At 35.0% G+C, this 22,221-nt stretch overlaps 3 protein-coding genes across 3 annotated transcripts; 1 reads left to right on the top strand and 2 right to left on the bottom strand.

Moving 5' to 3' along the window:
• The first annotated feature begins 1,034 nt into the window (after positions 1–1,034).
• On the top strand, positions 1,035–3,136 carry LOC132050543 (CRIB domain-containing protein RIC8-like). The gene is made up of 4 exons (XM_059441838.1): positions 1,035–1,171; positions 1,286–1,386; positions 1,648–1,747; positions 2,391–3,136. The coding sequence occupies exons 1-4, from the start codon at positions 1,117–1,119 to the stop codon at positions 2,837–2,839; spliced, it is 705 nt and encodes a 234-aa protein (XP_059297821.1). The 5' UTR covers positions 1,035–1,116; the 3' UTR covers positions 2,840–3,136.
• An 83-nt stretch (positions 3,137–3,219) lies between these two features.
• LOC132050538 (piriformospora indica-insensitive protein 2-like) lies at positions 3,220–5,016 on the bottom strand. Its single transcript, XM_059441826.1, has one exon. It carries the CDS (start codon positions 4,784–4,786, stop codon positions 3,422–3,424), a length of 1,365 nt encoding a protein of 454 aa, XP_059297809.1. The 5' UTR covers positions 4,787–5,016; the 3' UTR covers positions 3,220–3,421.
• A 9,045-nt stretch (positions 5,017–14,061) lies between these two features.
• LOC132050536 (glutathione gamma-glutamylcysteinyltransferase 1-like) lies at positions 14,062–22,221 on the bottom strand. Its single transcript, XM_059441810.1, has 8 exons — positions 22,147–22,221; positions 19,504–19,660; positions 18,300–18,538; positions 17,946–18,109; positions 17,499–17,550; positions 16,261–16,488; positions 15,588–16,091; positions 14,062–14,978 (listed from the first exon to the last, which is right to left on the bottom strand). Exons 1-8 carry the CDS (start codon positions 22,219–22,221, stop codon positions 14,892–14,894), a joined length of 1,506 nt encoding a protein of 501 aa, XP_059297793.1. The 3' UTR covers positions 14,062–14,891.

Here is a 22,221-nt window from a genome sequence, read left to right as displayed (position 1 = left end):
GACCAATCACCCAAAGTTTACAGTTTTTGCATACTCTATTTGTTAGAGTTGTTTTGCAATTTTTAAAAAATACTACTAAACTCAGTCTTTAAAATCTTTTAAATAATAAAAAATTACAAACTAAATTTTTGGATTTTTTTGTTTTCTATCTGGTGTCCAGTATCGGTATTGGAGCCCGACTAAATTTGAATTCGTGCCGAAAAGTCCCATATTGAGGTAAAAGGCGATTCCGTATCCAGTTGGACGTAGACCCAAGACCTCTGATTAAAGATGAAAGAGTACTTACAACTCCACCACAACTCTCGTTGATTATTTGCAAATTTTCTAACAAAGCCTCCAAGTGAAGTGCTTAAATACGTAATATATATTCTGGAAGCGTTCTGTCTGAAAATTGAAACCGTACTCTTTTGCAAAAGCTACCGCCCTACCTAACAATCCTTTTAAACTTAGGAGTATATTATTAAGTAGAAAGCTGAATAAAATGCAATTTCATAGCCAAGATAAAAAATAAAATAAAAAATGCACCAATTGTGTTTGTTACTTGAAGCAGGACTATTTTACGTAAAAAACTTACACAAATTGCTAAGTTTGAATTGCAACGTCTTAATTGAGCATTTATGAACAAAAAGAATGTGTGATCATTCGACTTTAATGCCTTCTTTATTTTCTTAAGTTTCCAAAGATATGACAATAAATGAAAAGTCAATAAGACTTTCGACATTCAAAAAAAAAAAAATGTAAAAACTCTCCTAAAATTACTATTATTAATAAAATGAAAACGAAGAAAATTAATTAATTTCCGTTCCTAAAATTTCGATAAGCTTCTGGTTAACAATGTGTTGTTATTCACTACCATTGAATGGATGAAAGGATTGCTTTAACATCGTTTTGCTTTATCATAATTAGAAAGGAGTCAAACCTAAATTTCTTTTTTTGAGGGTTTGAGTCCATTTCTTGATTTATATCTGCTTTTTTGAGTATCTTTTTCCCTAACTCACTATTTGGTCATTTTTTAGCTACCCCAATTGTGCTGAATTCTACAAACAAATGCAGGATTTTCAGTGAAATAACCATCTTCTCTAGTAGCATTTAGAAGAAGAAAATAATACAAGAAAGATGGCCGCAAAGGTGAAAGGCCTATTAAAGGCCCTAGGTATTTCTCAGATGTTTGGTGAGCAATGATCATTTCCTTTTACTTTTTTTTTTTTTTGTATTATTATTATTGTTGTTTTTGTTATGTTATACGATGGATATGTTGCGCTTAACAAAAATGAACATATTACAGAAGAGGAAAAAGAACCAGAAATGCAGATTGGTCTTCCTACAGATGTAAAGCATGTTGCCCATATTGGATGGGATGGACCATCCGTTGAATCTCCCAGCTGGGTAATTACTAGTACATATTTTTGATAATTTTTATGTTAATAAGATTGTCATGTTTCTTAACAACAACATACCTAGTGTGATCACACCAGTGGAATTTGGGGAGGTAGGATGTACGCATACCTTAGCCCTACCTTTGTGAGGTAGAGATGTTATTTCTGGTATTATTGCCATGTTTCTTGATGACCATATATAGGCAACAATTATTAAAGTACCTCACACATATTATTGTTGGATCATCACCTAATGAGTGTGTTGTGACAGATGAAAGAATTCAAAGAACCAGGAAAATTTCATACAGCCCCTTTGGGTCCTCCACTTGATTCTAATGATCATCCAGATAACAGATCATGTGTTTCCGAAGGTAATTTTTCACTTCACCTTTTCACTTTTTCTTTCCACCTTCCATATGGTTACCATATCTTATCAGATTAATGATTTCCTGAACAATTATTATACACACCCCTGTTTCTAACTTGACTTGTAAGCTTGTGTCAAACCAATTGCACCTCAAGTTCGTACTGGGCGTCGACCATATAAATCCTCTATATCCATGGTCCATTATCGTCAAATTCAGAAATCTTCACATGAACATTGACATATATGTATAGTTGAACAAATTAGAGTACATCGAGTCCACATCAATTGTAACGAATGCAATAGTACTTTATACTCACCGATTTAAAATCTTGAATCCGCCTACATTAATTCCTTGATTGCCACATTCGAGAGAATTCTAGACAGGCGTTTGATGTGAAAGAGCTAAAATGTAATATGGAATTGTGTTCTCTGCCCTTTACTTTTAATATTTACGTCAAAATATACACATCTCTACTAGTGTCGATGTAATTTTTTACAAAATAGAACTTTGTACGAGATGGTTCCCTTGTTTTCATTTCTGTACCAATTGAAAAACAGACATGAGATAAGAAATCAGTGTTTCACTAAGATTTCCAATAGCGGTCTCGAATTCAAGTTGATTCTATTTCGACTCTTCTGAACTGCAGATGCAGATGCAAACCAAAAGTACAAGAATGCAAATTCTTCATTACCCGATGACCAACCAGAAGTGTCAAAGACATCAAGGCGCCATTTGTCATCAGAAACTGGGAGTGGAAGCAGTAGTTCTCCAAAGAAAGCCAGAAGTACCAGGCGACACAAAGAGTCGTCCGAAGGTTCATCAAGATCAAGCCGACACAGCCGGCCTGGGTCGGGTGGTGGCGGCTCTGACTCTCCAGCAAGGGACCTACCGGACATACCCAAAAAGACACGGCGGAAGAAATCCAAGGAGGATGGTGGAATGGGGTCCGGATCATCTACCAGGACCTCTAAATCCAAAGGAACCTCCTCTTCTAGTACAGCACAAATGGATCCTGGACCAGACACAGGATGTGACAGTTCCATATTAAGTTCAAGAAACTGTGAGATAGAGCAACAAGAACATAAGATGGAGTAAAATTAACTCAGTCAATTTTGTGTAGTCAAGTTAAAAACTGGGCACCTGTTTTGAAACCCCACAATTTTCCTTCACATTGATTAGAACCTATTTTACAATATAACCTTTTGATATATCTTATATGTAGATTCAGTCTCCTTCCTAGTTATTTTTTTTTTCCCTTTCTGGCATTCCTTTATTCTGAATCTATCACAGCACAAAATACATCATTACCCTGTATCTAACTTATATTTGCTTCTTAATAGAAGTTGGTCGTCATTGTGCCGTGGAAATTATTCCCTTGATAATATATTAGTATATGATTGTCCTTTATGCACTCACTCAATAGACACTATATTGAAAAGCATTGCAGTTAAAAGCTGAAAATAGAAAACAAAGAATGCTGCAATATGAATTTTCCTTAAATTAACAACTTATAATTACATCTCTTGCTTTCTTCTCCTTGAACTGCAAAAAGGGAAAAACAGAAAGAAAAATCTACTAAAACCCAAAAGTTTATATCAACAAGTGCCATCAGAACACAATCCAAAATTTTCCTATCCTTAAAGTCATTAGTAGTCAGTATATGCCCAAGATTCTCTACTACCAGCATAGGAAAAACAAAATTCCAAGAAAAATGACAACATGGGAAGCTGGTAACAGTGAATATGCCCCAGAAAAAGGGACAGACTTTTGAACAACAACATTGTTGCACATTTTTAGTAGCTTCAAACTAACACTAACATTAGGAATTCTCAAGCCTTCATCTGCACAGAGTTGAGGGTTGCCTTCCAACTTCAACTTTTCTCCAACTTTAGACACAAATTTAGCAGTAAATGGAAGTCTGCCACTCAAATTATTGTTCTCCAAATGTAACTCATTCACATACTCCAATGACCCAAACTCTTCAGGCAATGTACCTTCCAACTTGTTATTATCAAGTCCCAAATAACATATGTTTTTCAAGGACACCCCCATAGAAACAGGAATATTCCCAATTAGTCCTGTTCTTGATAATCCCATACCCACAATACCCCCAAGATTCTCCCATATTTCTGGAATTTCCCCTCCAAGAAAGTTTCCACTTAGATACACTTCCCTCAAACTAGACATCTCTCCCAAGAACAATGGAATCCCAGAATTCGAAAAACTGTTATAACTCAAATCCAAAAACTCCAAACTCTTTAAACATTTCAAACTTTCAGGTATTCCCCCACAGAGCCTATTGGAACTTAAGTCAAGTTTCAAAAGTTGAGTCATATTTCCTATAGACTCAGTAACATTACCTCCAAGTTCATTTTGACTCAAATCAAGAACCTTAAGTTTCTTCAGTGTTTTCAACCCCACTGGAATCTCACCACTAAGCTTGTTTCTTGATAAACTCAACTGTTCTAAGTTTACCAAACCACCCACCCCATCTGGTATTTTCCCAGAAACAGAACTCCCACTTAAAACCAACCTCCTTAAACTCCTCAAGTTACCAACTTTTTCACTTAAATTACCAACAAGACCTTGGTTCTCCAAGAAAACCAACTCATCCAAAGAAGAAGGCAAAGACCCAAAGTCAAGCAAAGAAACCTCACTTTCAACAAAACATTTGTAAACAAAAATCTTTCTTAGATAACCAAAAGGCGCAAAAAGGGAAGCATTAAGAGTACTTTTAGGAGTACAAGGTGGATTAGGAGCATAATCTGAAACATAACCAAGACTAATCTCAGTTACATGAGCAGTAAATGAGTCATTATCATTATCTTGGAGGGTAAAATAGTCACAAAGAATCCCATGTGGAGAAGAGGAACAAAGGTCATCAGGGTAAAGAGAACGCCAAGGTATATCAGAGTTAATGGATTCAAGAACATTGTACACTGCTTCTTGTTCCACCATGTTTAAAACAGGCTGAGAAACTACAAAGCTAGCCCAAAAACAAATGTTCAGAACAAGAACAGAGAGTTTAGTTGAAAATGCCATAGTTTTTGTTCCTTAGAGAAAACAAAAAAAATGTGAAGTTTGAGAAGTGACAAGAAAACAGTAGTGATAATGAAGGGTATTTAAGAGAGAAAAGAACAAGAACATGTCTGTCTTGAAAAATGAAAGAGAAGGTATCAAAAAAGACAGTTTTTTTTTTGTGCAGAGATTTGCTTTACTGTTAACATGCTACGTTCTGTACCCCCTTTATGGTCAAATGACTGATTTGCCACTTTTTTGTTTTTTTTTAGCTGTCTGTCCTTCAAGGTTCTTGTACATTTTTTGTATGTATTTTGTCTTTTTTCTTGATTGGTTACTTGCTTAATTCTTGCGTGAAGAAGAACGCAAAAAGGAGGTCACATGGTTTTCCTTTTCTTCAAACTACAAACAATGCACTGAATCATTTATGTATCATATTTTTCCAAGAATAGCAAACAAATTAAAAAGGCTTCTTTGAAATGAAACATTAGTACTCGTACTTGAATTTTCATATGTCATTAAACAGATATTCCACTAGCAAGTAAATTCCAATAAAATTTTACAAGCAAACCACTTATACCATTTCATGTGCAGGTTTATAGAACAATGCCCAAATTGACATAATGGAATGTCATAACCAGTAGTTAGTATGTTTATGAATTGTGTTAACCCTGTATTCAAATTTACTTGACAAGAAAATTTTCTAGTCTCGGATGAGTTAAAAGAACAAGCTCCTAAATGCGGTGGCCTAACAGATGTTATATGTACTCCCTTTGTCGTTGTTTAAGAATTTTGGCACACCTATTAAAAAACCATTCAATATCATTTATTATATGGATATTTTACTAAATTTTCTTTATTTTGCTTCCTTAAATGAGTAATTGATGTTCTTGGAGTAGTAAAGAGATATTGGAAGAAAATAATTAATGCATTATTAATTTTCTAACGTGACAAATACATTAAGACAATTTTGTTTGGCCATAGTGAGAAATAAAAAGGACCGTAGAGAGTGCTATTCAAATAAAGTAAGTCTCGCATACTTTCTTTCTAGAGTGTATTAAGATTTAAAAAAGAAAAAGAAAAAAAGACTACTTGACATACATTAAAACTGAGTGTAAAGTGGTTGAATCTTGATATCACATATTCAAATTCCAATGACAACATTAGGCATGAGTCTAGTCTAACTTCGGTGCTACATGATAAATTTAGCAATGTGTATTTTTGTAGGTTGGATAATCTGTTCGATAAATTAATTGATATATGTATCACTGATATATAATGAGTCAATTTATTGAGATAAAATAATATCATATCTATCTATAAGTAATGAGAGATAAATATAGAATGTGTAATTGAGAAATTAACAAGAAAGTCTATTATTTTTATTCTTTGAGAAGTAGTATATCTTGTGTAAGTAACACCATTTTGTTCTTCTACAAAGGAGTGTCTAATAGGAGTATAACTATTGTCTTTCTCTTGTTTTTATTTCCCCTACTTTTTTGTAACAAAGTACAAAGAGACGGGGGGCAAAAAGGACATTTGAGTAAAGGGCGTACAGTTACGGCATTTGGCATGAAGAGCCATGTAAGGGGTCAAGGCCAATGATCAGTCCAACACAGACTACCACTTATATCAACCCCCCCCCCCACCCCGACCCCACGCACCATAAACCCCATTTTCACTCTAATTAGGACTGCAACTCTAACAAATGTCGATTTTAAACCATAATGATTCTAATAATAAAAATCTTAAAAATTTGAATTCATAAAATTTAAATTTCAAATTTTTGTAAGCTCTCACTATGACGTCAATGGCGTAGCTACATTGATTAAAGGGTGTTAAACACCCTTCATCGCAAGAACTATTACTTGATCACGCTTCGTCGAAAAATTTATTGTGGAGAAAATGATGCCGCTGCTGCATATATAGGTCAAAATTATTATTTATAGATATGTAAAATCTTGAACACTCTTAGCAAAATTTTTGGCATCGCCATTATAGCTCATCACCCCCTTTTTCGGTTCTAATTAGGGAGTGTTTGGTACGCGAACTAAATTATTTCGGAATTATAATCTTGAGACAATTTATCCCATCTGATAGTGGGACAAAATAATCCAAAGTTAATGAGACAAGGTGAGATCTCCCAGCATGGAATTCGGACTTCATTTTATACATTATTTGCTATTTATACCTTCAATTAAACATAGGACTTATTGTTGGGATATTCCGCCTTATTACCAAACGACCCCTTAGGGTGCAACTCTATGAACATTCGATTTTAACTTGAATAATTAAACGACTAGTCTGATGCTACTACTGTGAGTCTACAAAAATGTAGCACTAATTAGGTTGTTGCTTTTATTTATTGCATAAAAGAGTGGCAAAAAGGTTGTAAAGACACTGAGGTTGCCTGATTAAAACCTGCGGATAATAACGCCGACCACGACATGGCGGCAGCCGCCAACTTGTCGATACATTGTCCTTTCTGCTCTCTGTTCCTTTGACAGCGACGTTTAACTTATTGCCTGATTTTGTACGGGTAACACGTGGCAGATATCTGTACGTTGGAATATTGTTCTTATAGGAAATGGACCAGAAGCATGCCAATTCCATTTCTAGTCATTTTATTCGCATTTTTTACTTTGTGTGGGCCCTTGTTGTACCCTGTTTTTTACCCACTGGTTTGACCTGCTTTTTACCCTTTAAGTTTTTTTCTTACCGTTTCAAAAGGATGGTAACTCTGTCATTTTGAATTTTTGCTCGTATTATTGTCCTTAAATTTGTACAGAGAAAATGTTACCGTAGATTAATGAACAAGATGAAATTAGTGGTTTTATCATAAATCACCTGATATAATTTGGCTTAGTACATTAATAGTCACTTAAAGTTTTCACTAAGTTTCATTTAGATATTCATACTACGGTTTGTTTCAATTGAGCATCTGAACATATGGTAAAGTGTTTGTATCAGACATTTTCAGTTCAAATTTTGGAAATTTTTTAAGGTGTGTTCTCAAGCGTTTATTCGATAGTTAGGCTAACCTCATAAAATATACCAATCTCTTTTAACTATACACATCATCATTAATTGAAATAGGCATGTGGTTCAACAGCTTATTAAGGCTAATTCATATAATTAAAGGATGTGACATATCTTAAGTAGTTAACTTAATAAGAATGCGCGTAAAAGTTTTTTTAAAATTTAAACCAAAAGGGTCTAATATGAACCTTTTATTACGTGTTCAGGTGTTAAATTGGAACAAGTCGTAATTCGAATTTCTATATAAAATCTGTTGACAAGTTTAAGATAGTGTTGATGTATTAATTAAATATATTGAGACGTGCACAGCTAAGTGTGCACTGTGCATTTTATGTAGCGAACTTATAGTGCATTTATATGTGTGTCCAATTAACTCTAGAATTGAGATGATATTACTATTGTATACTGTTGGATAAGTTTGCAAGGGGTACTAGTAAGTTTCTAACCTTTCTGACACATGCAGGTTGAGGAATAAAAAATATCAGTTTATTGTATGATGATATTTGATTAAGAAAGAATTTTAACATATATATAAGGTACAAATAAATGACATCCTACAAGTGCTTTTATATTTATTGGATTTAAATATGTGTGTCAAGTTTGTAAAAAGCATGTCAATGAGGATAGAGCGAGCGAAATAAAGATGGAGTATTAAAGTTTTGTAAATGTAAAAATGTGCTAGTACTTTTTGACCGGACTAAAGACGGTGAAGTGTCATATTTGTTTTTTGGTAATAAATAATTATATTACTCCTGACCTTCCTAGGATACACTGTCTCAATACAATCATTTATATATACCGTGCCTCTCTACCATTATATCTCTTCCTAATGGTTTGCTCATAGAAGCAATCAAGCAAACATATATTTATTTGATAAAATTAATTATTTATTGATGCACGACCTAATTCCTTCATTCATTTTAGAAATACACAACAAAAGGAGTTCCTCATCATGCTCTTCGAGGTGAAAGCAACGAAAATTCCACAAAGTATACGAGGGTGTGCAAAATTTAAAGAGATGATATAATAAGCAATTGAAAGGCAACAGAATTTTAAATTTTCCTACCTAACTGTATCACGTCATGCTCATTGTTCTATAATTATGTGTTTTGCTAGTAGATTTATCATGCATAAGTGAGGTTTTTGTGTGTCCTTATAAACAGTTAGGAGTCTATCGTACAAAAAGTGTTGGATTGTAAACCCAATACTGCAAGTAATTTTATACTCGGACATGGTTGGAATAAAAGAAAATCTTGGCATTACTGTCAAGAGCTGTGGTGGGATGAATAGAATTCCTCCATCTTAAATCAGAGTTCTCGGTTCAAGCCCCAAAAATGGAAAAAGCCTTAATAGGGAGCAATTCCTCCATTAATCGGTCTTACGCGAAGCGAATTTGAATTAGTTGGACCTGGATATCAAATATTAGATTTGAAGGATAATATTTTATTGATAAACGCTATGAATCTCTAAATGCTCTCTACAATTTCCACTACATAAAATAAATAGTAGCAGCCCTATTTATAATAGTATAAAACCTACTTTAACTCAAAACAGGAAAACCTATTCCTATACTTATTTGACTATAAATCCTAATTGGACATGGATTAAAACATCAAATCCTAACCAATTTTTGTTTCCTACAATTTTGAATTATTATTTCCAACATTCTCCCGTAATTCAAAATTGTATATCTAATTCTTGATCCACTTGTCACAATCTTCAAATTGCCGAGGCACTTGTTTCCAACCTATCAATTATTGAAGCACTTTCTCTTTAACCGTCACTCACATCTCCAATTTGTTGAAACACTTTCTCTTCAACCGTCACAATCGTTGGAGTACTTTCTCTCCAACCTTCACAACTGTTGGAACACTTTCTCTCCAACATTCCATTGTTGAAGCACTTTCTCTTCAACCTTCAATAGTTGGAGCACATTCTCTTCAACATTCCAATTTGTTGATGCACTTTCTCACCAACCTTCAATTGTTGAAGCACTTTCTCTCCAACATTCCAACTTGTTGATGCACCTTCATAACTGCAATTGTGAAGCACTTTCTTCTTTTGACCTTCAACCGTTGGGAGCACTTTCTCTCCAACATTCCAACTTTTTTGATGCACTTTCTCATCACCTTAAATTGTTGAAGCACTTTCTCTTCAACTTTCACAATCGTTGGAGCACTTTCTTTCCAACATTCCAATTTTGTTGATGCACTTTCTCACCAACCTTCAATTGTTGAAGCACTTTCTCTTCAACCTTCACTCGTTGGAGCACTTTCTCTCCAACATTCCAATTTATTGATGCTCTTTCTCACCAACTTTTTTTTTTTTAACTCACTTCTCCAATTTTTAGAGAAAATCGTTGCTTCTTCTTGTGCAAATTTGTGTGCACCTTTTGAAACCTGCAATGTTTTTTTTTTTTTTTCAATCATTCTCAGCATGACTGTTTTTCACATGCATATTATTGGCCCAACGCCTGCCAACAAAATCATTGGCCTAACGGGCGACATATATGGGTTATAGCCGCCTGCTGGCAGCGGAGGCTCTTTAATTCTTTACCATAATCGTAGAAGCTCTGATACCAATTTGAAGGATAATATTTTATTGATAAACTCTATGAATCTCTAAATGCTCTCTACAATTTCCACTACATAAAATAAATAGCAGCAACCCTATTTATAATAGTATAAAACCTACTTTAACTCAAAACAGGAAAACCTATTCCTATACTTATTTGACTATAAATCCTAATTGAACATGGATTAAAATATCAAACCCTAACCAATTTTTGTTTCCTACAATTTTGAATTATTATTTCTAACAGATGGCTATAAGAAAAGAAAGAATATGCTTACAAATTTAGGATGCGTCTCTTTTTGTTTGTCGCTCGTAATGGAATTAATCAATTACATGAACAAACGATTTGTTTCTCTTTTAAATTAATCATCTTTTTTACATTGATCCTAAATGAAGTTAAATTGAAATAATTCACTGTGGAACCTGAAGTCGTCTATGACATATAAATGCACTATAATTTCGCTTTATTTGGACAGTGCATATAATTATACTAAATGCACTATAATTATACGCCTCTAGCTCATTTTGGAACCTGAAGCGAAATCATGTCGTATTACCATTTGTTCATGTTTGAGCTAGAGGCGTATAATTATACGAATAAGTTATTAACGATGTGCAAGCATTGGAGGTGTTTGTCGGGATAGTAAAGGTGCTTGGATAACAAGATTCACTGGCAACATCACTGCCATCTCTCCTCTTCACGCTGAACTTCAAGCACTTTATGAAGGACCGCAAATGGCAACTAACAGACAACTATTTCCCTTGGAAATAGAAACTGACTGCATAGAGGTTATCACATGTTTAACATAAGGAAATGACGCTTACTCCTCTTTAATCTTAACATGCAGATGGTTAATGGTCCAGGAGAGGAACCAGCTACTTCTTCGACACAACTTCCGCGAAGGAAGCAAGGTTGCTCATGCCCTAGCAAAGGAAGCTCCCCGAATCTCCAGTTCTAACAATGTCCACCGTTTTGTTCAACCACCAGATTTTGTTATGAAGCTACTAGACTGCGATAACAATAGTACTACTACCTGTAGGAAGGAACTTGATGATAAGTATTGTAATATTTTAGCTAGTTTTGGCAATCAAAGTGTCCTATGTGACACGACTATGGTTTGTGAGGACTTAATTCCGTAAGTAATATAATATGATCTTGGATGTTCAAAAAAAAAAAAAAAAAAAAAAAAGGATGCATGACTTCCACATTTAAAATGAAATAAAAGAATTGGCAAACGTTTCCTACATGTCAATACACACGTTCAAGAAATAATAAATTAAGAGCCCGTTTGGATTGGCTTATTTCTATGTTCTTTTAGAACATAAGTAAAAAAAAATAAGTTGGGGTAGTCCAACTTATTTTTTGCTTATAATTTAGAACTTAATTTCGCTTTAGAAAATTTAAATCAAATGGCCCAATTATTTTTGAACCTTATTTTAAGACAAAATGACTTTTGTGTTTTAACCAAACAAAAAAAAAACAGCTTATAAGCCAACTTATAAGCCAATCCAAACGGGCTCTAAACCATGAGTAGTACTTAGAAAGTAATTAGCACATTGATCTTGATCATATGCTCTAACCCCTATGTTTGCATATATAGTTGTAGACTTGTATCGGCCTGGCAGATCATACTTTGTTATGCAAGTACTTGTATGTGTGTGAGTGGAGGGGGATCCAAGATTATATGCTTTTATAATTTCTAATCTAACTGTGTAACAAGTGTGAGTCCATAATATGCTCAAGGGTAAAATGGTAAATACACTAGCTTCAACAGGTTGTATTTCACGTGTTACAATGCTAATCATGTGGATTGCTCTAAGAGTTAATGTTAAAGAAAATATTCCATCTTCCCCGTCGATGAATGAAGGAAACCGTCCATTTTAATTCTAAATCAAATAGAAAACATGCTTATATTCTAGATATTATTGTCTAGACACCCCAAGTTCATGCATAAATATTAAACGCTGGGAGCAATAATCCGACGTATATCTCATAATCGAAACCTCACATAAATAACCAAACTTTAAATGCTAAATAATCAAAGAAACCATTTAAGTGTCTTTATTCAAGCTTGGATTCACTACAAAGTTGTTAAAATAAGTAGGCAAGAAGTGAACGAGAACCTGTGCCGTGAAATTAACTGGAAAAGAAAGCGCAAGGAGTCGTCACGACGTCACCGGAGCTCAAACAGAATCTAAACTCAAACTCACAAGTTGGTAGTATACTCTCCGTTCTCCCTTAATTTTTCTGTTTCTTTCCCTCTTATCTGTGTGTCTTTTAATTCTGCATGTGTGCTTATTTATAGTGTGTAAAGTGGAGTGTGTGTGTGTAAAAATATGAAAAATGTGTGGCGTGAAAGTTTGAAAATTGAGGGAGTGTAAAGAGGGAGTAAAAATCAGCCGATGGATTTTGGGGATGTGATTGGGGTGATTTTTCAAAGAAGAAGATAGGCCATTTAATGCTAAGGATTTTGCTTTGACTAATATTTTTTCATCTTTTCCCTTTTCTTTTCTTTTTTCTTTTTTGTTTTTTTTAATTAATAAAATAGATAAAATACAATGATGAAAAATATTAGCTAAGTACTTTTATACTTTAAAAAAAATTAAAAAAAAATATAACTAAGAAAGCACTAAATTACTAGCTTATTTATTAAGATCTGAATTAAAAGAAAACACACACACATCATATATAGTGTACCGCTTTAGGTTTGGTCAAAAATTAGGTGTTCGCACTACTCTGTACTAATTCACCATCTAATATTATATCATATGTATAATATTTTCAAACACTAAATATAATATATGTTATATGAATATAATTAATACCCTCTTCGATATGAAACTCGCTAAAATTAATACGTTATAATTAAGAAAGTAATTCTAAAGTTCCCTTGGAAAATATCGGGTTGTTCTTTGCCAGGGTAGAGGTAGGCAAGAAATGGCGAGCTTAATTTCTAGACTTGCGTAAAAGTTCCCAAGACGTTACTGACGGATTCAAAATTTTAAGAAGATGGTGCATTCTTAGAAAAAGGTGGATTCAAAATATAAACTTGACGGGTTCAACTTTTAAGGTTTTATCATTGAATCCATTATTGGTTCAAAATTATCTCTTTTTCTGTTCGTAAAACTTTAGAAATTCTTTACATTTCAATTTCCATGTCGAAAATACAACAACATACCCAATCTAACCATAAGTGGGCTCTGGAAGGGTAGGATCTACGCAAATCTTATCCCTACCTTCGTGGCATAGAGAGGTTGTTTTCGATAAAACCTCGACTCAGAAGAAATGAAATCAAAGCAAGATTGAAAGGAGAATAACAACACCAAAATGACAAGATAAAAAAACAAATGAAGCAACTAGTAATAAGAGTTGAAAAATAAGCTACTACGCAAATACAAAATAATACTATTAAATATGTAGAAGAGGAGACTAGCTCCCCACCTCTCCTACGTAAAAGTACGATGACACTCGACTACCTACCTATTCAAGGTCATGTCCTCAGTAAGCTCAAGATTAGCCAATTGACTGAATATGGTATAACCTCCCACTAATACTAGCTCCAATATTGATATTTCATTTATTTATATAAAATTCTAAGATGGCAAAGGAGAATACAAATTTTAATGTGTCATACTTGAGAATTTCGAAAGAATAAACCAAAAAAGAAAGAAAAAGCAAAAAGTACTTCAGTAGAAAACAAGGGACAAATCAATAAGACAAACATGAGATTTGAACTCCCAAACCTGAAGGTGCGCCAATTAACCATATACCATGACTCTTTGACTTAGGTGCACACATATATTTAAGGACTTTTCAACAAATATTACATGGCCTAGAAAACGGAGCTCGGTGTAAGTAAACCCGTGCCCCTCCACATAGATATGCTACTGCAGTATGTGCGACTTTAACCATGTATCCCCAGGCAAAAGGAAGCTTCACCTTCCCAAAATACATGGCACAGTAAGTAATCCAAAATTTACATAGACGAATGAGAAAATGAACTGCTGCTTATGCTATACTGTTTCAGAGAGAAATGAGTTTGTCAACACATTTATGAACTGTTCGTTCAGCCCTTGTCAGTAAACTACTACAGGTAGAAGATGCGGCATATTACAATGAAGGCTTGATCAAGTAAGATGTAAGTCAGAATCCATCCAGTCACTTGCAGGACATGAAAGCTTTAGAGCAGGGTTTCTCATATCATGTGTAAGGTTCCCCCACAGCTAACCAACGAACCCGACTTTCCTGGATAGATCAAACACCCTCTCATTCTTCATGGGATGCATTTTATTTAAAGAGCAGCTCGATCTCGGAAAACCAAATGAATCTCCATAAAGAGTTTCTAGCTCCAAGGGATGCCTTAGGGCTCTTGATTTTACTAAACCGATAAAAATGAAAGAAAGTAGGACATCTGCGTTTTGCAGCTTAAGATGAATTTTAAGTCTGAGGAATTACAGTGATTTGGTTTGAATCTCGCATCAGAACAATGTATATATAATAACTTAGGAGAGCAAGCTAAAAGGGAGGTGCAGACAAATCTTCTTCTAACTTGTTATCCTTGCATCTCTTAAGGAGGAGGAACTGCCCTCGTAGGTGCAAAATCTGCAGTTACCCAGAAGAATATTCAGAAGTCTGTGACACCATGTACACACCTCAGAGTTTCATAACTTTTACCGTTGAACTCAGTCAATTGGTCAAAGACGCTTAACATGAGACACAAAACTCATTAAACAGCTGAATAGCACGCAGAATACAGAGTTATGTGCCTTAGGTTTCACTATATGAGATTATCAGTTGCATAAAAAAGGATAGCTTGTTTGCATAAAATACACAATGTGGTGAAATAAATACTTAACATTAATCTTATACAGGAAAAAACATCTGTTGGGCCCATAATAAGAACTACCAATTAGAAAGGAGGTAGAAAGCTAATGAAGGCCTCTTTAAGTGCTCAGGTGAATTTCCCAATAATAAAAACAAAAGTCTCAAACTAAGCTAGTTGGGTCATTATATGAATCCTCAACACCAATTTCACTCCAACTGGACTCTTTCATTCCAATACTGAATATTGTCAGGATTAATCATAAAATTGACTAGCTTTCTGCTAGCCTAACCTACTGCAACCCTTCTGGGCTTCCCAAGAACAAAATTAGCAAATAGGAATTTAAAACAAGAATGCAGATGTGATAGAGACAAAATGAACAATGGTACCTCTTCTTGCAGCAAAGGAGGCAGGTTCTCTACTGAGACAAGGTTCTCTATTTCCTGCAAGACCTTCACATCTTTTATGTGAGACCATGTTTGTGGAGGTAATGCCAGCAATAGTGCTGTCAGCACATCGTTGCTTCCAGGATGCATCGGTAAGCAGCCATCTTGCCCTGGAAGACAGAAGCTAGTCTTTGCTTGAGAAGTAGGGACCAGAACATCGACCCCCTGCTCCCCATTCCCATTTACAACTGTCCCAGACACCACTGTAGCAGGATTGTCCCCGGTAGCTCTGTAGCATCTAACACCTGTTTGGCGACAGCAAAACCCATCCGATGAACCAGATTGTCCAGCAAAAAGGCCTGCTCCTTGGCAGCAAATGCTTGCAGCAACATTGGCCAAACTGCTATCCATTGCTGCTTTTAGCTGGCAGATAGAATTTTCTGAAAATAAAATGCTTGTGACGTGGTTATAAAGAGGAGTCTCCTGCACTTGTTTCAATACCTCTTCCTGCAAAGTAAGGTAAGAGTGCTTACAGAACTTATAAATAATGACCTATCCTGAATGATTATCCGATCAAATCACAAGATGGGAATATGCAAAAGAATATTACCATTTCTGAAGCCTTTTTTTTTTTTTTTTTCTTTTCAATTTTACTAAATTTCTTGAGATACCTTACCTTGACAGCTAGCCTTCCTTTCTCCTCTTCACTCAAATTGTGACCATTCTCCTCTTGCCTTCGAACTTCTGCTATCCACCTTATGAATTCAACAAAATTTGAAGGTGGATTTGAAAGAACCGTAGAGAGAACATCTTTAATGTCCTTCACATTCTCAGAGCTTAACAGGACCGGAAGTTCATCCATCAAATGCTTTGAGACAGAGATCCAACTCTCATATTTACAGCTCTGTAAAAGTACACTATTCAGAATACATGAATAGTCAAAGAAAAAAAAATCCTAGAGTAATTTAATAAAGTACATTCGTCCCTCTTATAATAGAAAATTCATACATGTTAATAAGTTCTAGAGCCAATATTGTCAAAATCCATAAAATTGCAATGGCATCTATGTTGCTCGGACCCTTCACTTTTGCTGCCGCACCCGTGTCCGACACGACACGACACCGACACCGACACCGGATTCGTGTCGGATCTGGTCAAACGACATTGGATACTTTGACCAAATCCATGGACCAATCTGAGAAAAACTTGAGGCCAAATTGAAAGAAACGGAGAGCTCTTGAAGAGTGGACACTTATTGTATCTAGAAGAGTTTCAAGTTAATTAAAAATTAATATTTAATTATAAATGAAACATAACTATAAAAAATTATTTTTGTTTTTTATTTCTAGGCATAGATTTAGTTATTTTTCTTATAATTTTGAATTATTTTAGCCGAATCCCCGCACCCGTATCCGCACCTGGATCCGTACCCCCGAACCTTAAAATTTAGATTATGCCGAATCCGACCTCTAGATCCGTACCCGTATCCGACACTCGACACCGAGTCCGAGCAACATATATGGCATCATAGTTTGAAGAAAAAGTCCAAGCTAATCTCCTGGCACTAAGACCAATTCCAAGCATTTGACAATGTACCATTGTGTTCTAGCATGTAATGATGTAGGTTACAGAAGTGGCTAACAACCATCTGAGCAAGCTGGTGCACTGAAAAGGATCAACTAGCAAAGGGTCTAGAAGGCAGTAATTGGAGTTTGACTGCATCCTTCTCTTACCAAAACCCCAACACCTTTAATAACTAATGAAAACATCACTAAGCTGAACAAGGAAACAAGAAGAAAGAAGTTTAAGATATAGATTCAGATTTCGGATTGAGTAGAAGTTGCTTGTTATAATTTGTTCGAAGGAGTTTACTTATAAAAGCAAGTAACATAATATCAGCTACTTCAGCCTTACCAGGGTATATAGAAGTGCAGGAGCTCTGTGAAGTTTAGAAACTAGCATAAACCTGAAAATTATGTGGTTGAGCATAAGTAACTGAAATCCATGCTGCAGAGTGATGAAATACGTCAAGTATGAGAAGGAACAAGAAGGACAACTAAATTTGAGAAGGATGAGAATAGGAAAAGAAAATACATGAAGAGAAGAAACAGTTATGTTTGAAGAGGACCAGAAGCAGTGCATTCCTTTGATTTCCAATTTTCATCTTTATTATACGAGGGAAGACCAAAACACAAAGTAAAACTTCTTCATCTACATTTTATATTCGTTTAACTTAGCCATTATCAGTTGACAGTTAAAAAGCATGAACGAGACACTGTTCAAGGTAAAGAGCAAGCGAACAGCTTATAGCTATTATGAAAATCAAGATATATCACAGCACAGCTATGTGGAACTGCATACCCCCTATGTAATCCTGTAGCTTCATCAATTGTGCTCATGGCTTCCCAAAGGAGAGGGAGGGGAACCCAGTGTGGGGGATATTTAAACCTTGCAACATCTAGAATCAGTGCCATATCCTTTTCCGCATGATAACCACCAATAGGTGAAAAGTGGCCTGAACCTGTCTGCCATAACATTGAGAAGAGATGTTCCAATCTTCAGGGTAAGTCAGGAAGGTGTACAATAATATACCTTCATAAATAAACAATTAGCAATATCACCAATAATTTTCTTGTGCGACCAAACTCCCGATACAGCAATATACTTGTTCACAATGATAAACAGGGGCATGGAGAAACTATTTTATATATTTACCTGTTTAAAAAGGCCTCGATGATATGATGAGATCAGATGACAATTATCACTAGTAGAACAGGCCATGACATGTTTACGGAAGTCATCAATGGTGCTATGATCAGAGCGAAAAGCTTCCACCTTTGCTCCTGCACAGTGAGCCAAACATACCACTTTCCCAAAGGAGATCCCTTTAGCTTTAACCTTCTCCAAAGGCTCACAGCAGTCCAACATGGATTCATCAAACCATCTCCAAGGCCCTGACAGTTTGTTGAAGCTGATAAGATAAAAGTGGTGACATTGTACCACATTATGTATAAAATCCAAGCTCATTTATGTCAGTAGAACATGAAAAGGATATGAACAACCAAGTTTGAACGAGTAAAATGTGAAGCATCAACTAGTTTCAGGTGATGAAAGCTAAGAACGTAAAAGCTGTCCTCGCCAAGCTCCTTCTTTCCAAACTTTGACTCCTTATTATCAGTAGACGTTGGAAACAAATAAATTGGAAACAGACACTAAGAATAAAAATGATCTCATGTGATCATAAACTTTTGATAAATGGAAATCAACAAATAATATGCATGAAGCAACTAAGAGCAACAGCTCCTACATTATTTCTATAGGAGATCTCGGGATTTATTGTTGAGGTCTATTCTGTCAAAGACCCAGTTTAGTCCAGGTGCTTTCCTGGAGTGACAATTAACTAGCTAAAATTTAAGTTGCAAAACTGCACTACAAGGGGAACTTGATGGACAATTATACAGAAACTAAACACCTTCAACAAATGAGGTTAGGAAAAATATTAAGTTGCAAGCATAGCTGTTAGAATCTTCAGAATGTATCCAGCAACAGTAGTTAGGTTTCATGCTGAGTGAAGATGATATGAGACTCATGCTAATGCATCACAATATATCAGATCAACTTACAACGCTAAGAGACAAGGCACCAACTTCTGTCCCAATCAGAAAGATATTTAAACAATAAAAAACAAAGTGAACTACACATCTCCGTGCTTACATTTTATAACTAACATGAGCAGGTTGGGATAGGCAAAATTATTGGCAATACAGACATAAAGACCTTAATCAAAGAAAATAAACATAAAAAGAGCCCAAGACCTTATTAACAATTGAGAATGCAAGGTCATGAAAGCTGAAGATCAAAATCATCCATATTGTAGGGGAGGATAGGAAACAGCTTCAATAGATTATAGCAGAGTTACCTTTCCATTTTCTTCCTGGATCAATAGCAAGGGCATTCAAGACCATAGAAAGGCTAGCCAAACCACAATAGGCTGGTTCAGATTGTGTCTGAAAATAAGAGATCAACTTGAAAAATCCTTCCATTGTTCCATTCTGAATGGCCTCCAAAAAAAGTTGCTGCACGTCCAAAAACAAGCAGAAATCAGTACAGAAAGAAGTAATAGTAACAGAACGAAGCATCAGACATTGTAACTTTTTCTCACCCCTCCATCCTGCTCCATGCATTTCCCTTTTTCTCTGACGTATAACAATTAATGAAAAGAAATCTATGCGGAAGAAAATAACTTCATGCTTACAAAAGAAATTTATTTTTGATATAAGATTCAGTTCATAGAACAGAAGTCGTAGTTTGAAGTCTTATACCATTTCAAGATAAATGCCACGGATCTTTTGTATTTAGTCAGGCCACCTTTTTTTTTTTTTTTTTTTTTTTTTTTTTTTTTTTTTTTTTGAGAATGGCAACAATTATGTAGTCAGGCCACCATGTGAGGTATCTTTGTGGGACAGCCTTCTAATTCCATTTTTTTTTTTTCAGGGGTCAGTTAGCCTTTTCCAAAGAAGTTAATGGTGTCCCTAAATAACATTGTTTCCTATGCAATTCAAGAATCTGCACAAATACACGGTCAACTAATGGCTTTCCCCAATTACTCAAACAATTATACATACATCTCCTATCCAAAAATTTACCATGATCTCATATGTCGATTTCAAAATGCTGACGTGTAATACCTTTAACACGAGCATGCCTTAAATAATCATCAAAGTATCATGTTGAAGTCCGGACATGGGAATTTAAGTAACGTAGGAACGACATTTTTCTTTTTGGCTTTCTCACAAGGAAAGACCATATTTTTTCTCCTAACTTGAATATTATGACACAACAAATGTGCACTTTCGAAATAAGATTTAAGATCAAATTTGATAAATGTAATCTTAGATATTTTACTTAAAAAAGGACAGGAGAGATTGGTGTTCAAGGATTAATTCCCAACGTCATGGCCAACCATTTTTCACATGTGCAGTTATAAACTCCTTCTAAGCTAAGTAATTAAATTGTTATATTTAAAAAATCCTTAGCCATGGTCATCACAAAAAAAATTCCTTAACAACCTAAGGGACCTCCAACAGAACATTCAATTACCTCTCATCAAAATATCTCACCAAATCCCGAGTCTCTCTTTATAAAGAACCTCTATGTGAACACCGCTAGTACCACCACTTATCATCTTAGTTTTCAAGTACTTTTAGCAGCAAGACCAAACCAGTACATATTCAATAACTCATACTCTTTTTTTTTTTTTAAAAAAAAAAAAAAAAACACAACACACATTTTGACATAATCAAAACTCATTAGTCAATAGAAATGTGTGTATATATACATATGTGTGTGTATATAAGTATATTAATGCACTTTCATTTACTAGTCATGGAATAAATAAGTAATGAACACTACTATTAAATTATAGCAGCTTTGACTTGAATTTGTATATCTCCTTATTGTATTTCGATTTGTTCTTGATAGATTTTTGAAGGATTCATTCTAAACAAGTTGCTAAATCAAAATATATTAACATCATAAATCATAACAGGTGTTTTCATAACTAGCATGACTTCATTGAAATATGCATGTTCTGGAAAAAAGAAAATGTGAGTTGCAGTTTTCTCAGAATGTTCTGAATATATGTATTGTAGCATGTGTGGGGACATGTGCATGCATATGTTGAAGTGTTTTAAGCTTTAGCTATGGCATAAGTGATTAGCTCGATTTACTAATTATGATATGATGCATAATGTATTTTCTTTTGATTTGCTAAAGTAAGCTCCAAATTACTGATTAATTGTTTCAGACTTGTGGCCCACCCCCACCCACCCCCATAGTATTTGTCAAGATTATATCCAAATGCTTTTAGGATAATGTTGCTTTCTTACGTACCGAACACAAGAGAATGACTAAGAAACACACTTAATTCCATGGATCACATTTTCCATCATGCCGAACACACCCTTGGTATCCAAATCAACTTACAGTATCAAAATTATCTAACATTTAACATATAGGCCAAACTCCGCGGCACCATAAAGGTAGAGGTAAGGTTTGGGTACATCCTACCCTCCCAGGACCAGTGGCGGAGCCAAGATCTCCGCTAAGGGGGTTCAAAATATGAAAAAAGTAAACACAAACACAGGAGGAAGCTAAAGTAGGTTCAACATCTACTACATATTCATAAAAAAAATACTCCCTCCGTCCCATTTTAAGTGTCTTAGTTTGATTGGGCACAGAGTTTAAGAAATAAATGAAAACTTTTGAATTTCGTGGTCTTAAATTAAAGATGTGTGTACTACTTTAAATCTTGTGATCTAAAACTTGCCAAAACTTACTTGATATAGAAAGAGGCCTTCAAAAAAGAAAAGTAAGACACTTAAATTGGGACGGAAGGTATACAGTGTAATTTTCTTCTTGTCTCCGCCCTCGCAGAATACCCCCACTGTGGACACACAGACGTATGTTGAACATTTGAAAAGCAAGATTCCAAACAAATATGAGTAGCAGCTAGTCAAGGGATAATGAAACAACAACCCTAAAAATGGAAGAGTAAACTTGCCTTTCCTTCATTAGAAGCGAAATCAATAGCAGGAGGAGAAGGAAGAACTCGTCGATATAAACCCGCCATCGCCAT

The sequence above is a fragment of the Lycium ferocissimum genome, chromosome 1, assembly GCF_029784015.1.
Source record: "Lycium ferocissimum isolate CSIRO_LF1 chromosome 1, AGI_CSIRO_Lferr_CH_V1, whole genome shotgun sequence".
In the NCBI taxonomy this organism is placed as follows: Eukaryota; Viridiplantae; Streptophyta; class Magnoliopsida; order Solanales; family Solanaceae; genus Lycium; species Lycium ferocissimum.
Note: the sequence above shows the minus strand (reverse complement) of the source record. Positions and strands in the feature narration are given on the sequence as shown.

Excerpts from the sequence above, each read along its gene's own strand:
- LOC132050543 (XM_059441838.1), top strand. The coding sequence starts at position 1,117 with ATGGCCGCAAAGGTGAAAGGCCTATTAAAGGCCCTAGGTATTTCTCAG. Across the intron at positions 1,172-1,285 it reads AGGTATTTCTCAGATGTTTG|AAGAGGAAAAAGAACCAGAA; the intron begins GTGAGCAATGAT and ends AACATATTACAG. Across the intron at positions 1,387-1,647 it reads CCGTTGAATCTCCCAGCTGG|ATGAAAGAATTCAAAGAACC; the intron begins GTAATTACTAGT and ends GTGTTGTGACAG.
- LOC132050538 (XM_059441826.1), bottom strand. The coding sequence starts at position 4,786 with ATGGCATTTTCAACTAAACTCTCTGTTCTTGTTCTGAACATTTGTTTT.
- LOC132050536 (XM_059441810.1), bottom strand. The coding sequence starts at position 22,221 with ATGGCGATGGCGGGTTTATATCGACGAGTTCTTCCTTCTCCTCCTGCT. Across the intron at positions 18,539-19,503 it reads TCCAGGAAGAAAATGGAAAG|GGCCTTGGAGATGGTTTGAT; the intron begins GTAACTCTGCTA and ends ACAAACTGTCAG. Across the intron at positions 17,551-17,945 it reads GCTACAGGATTACATAGGGG|GTTTATGCTAGTTTCTAAAC; the intron begins GTATGCAGTTCC and ends CATAATTTTCAG.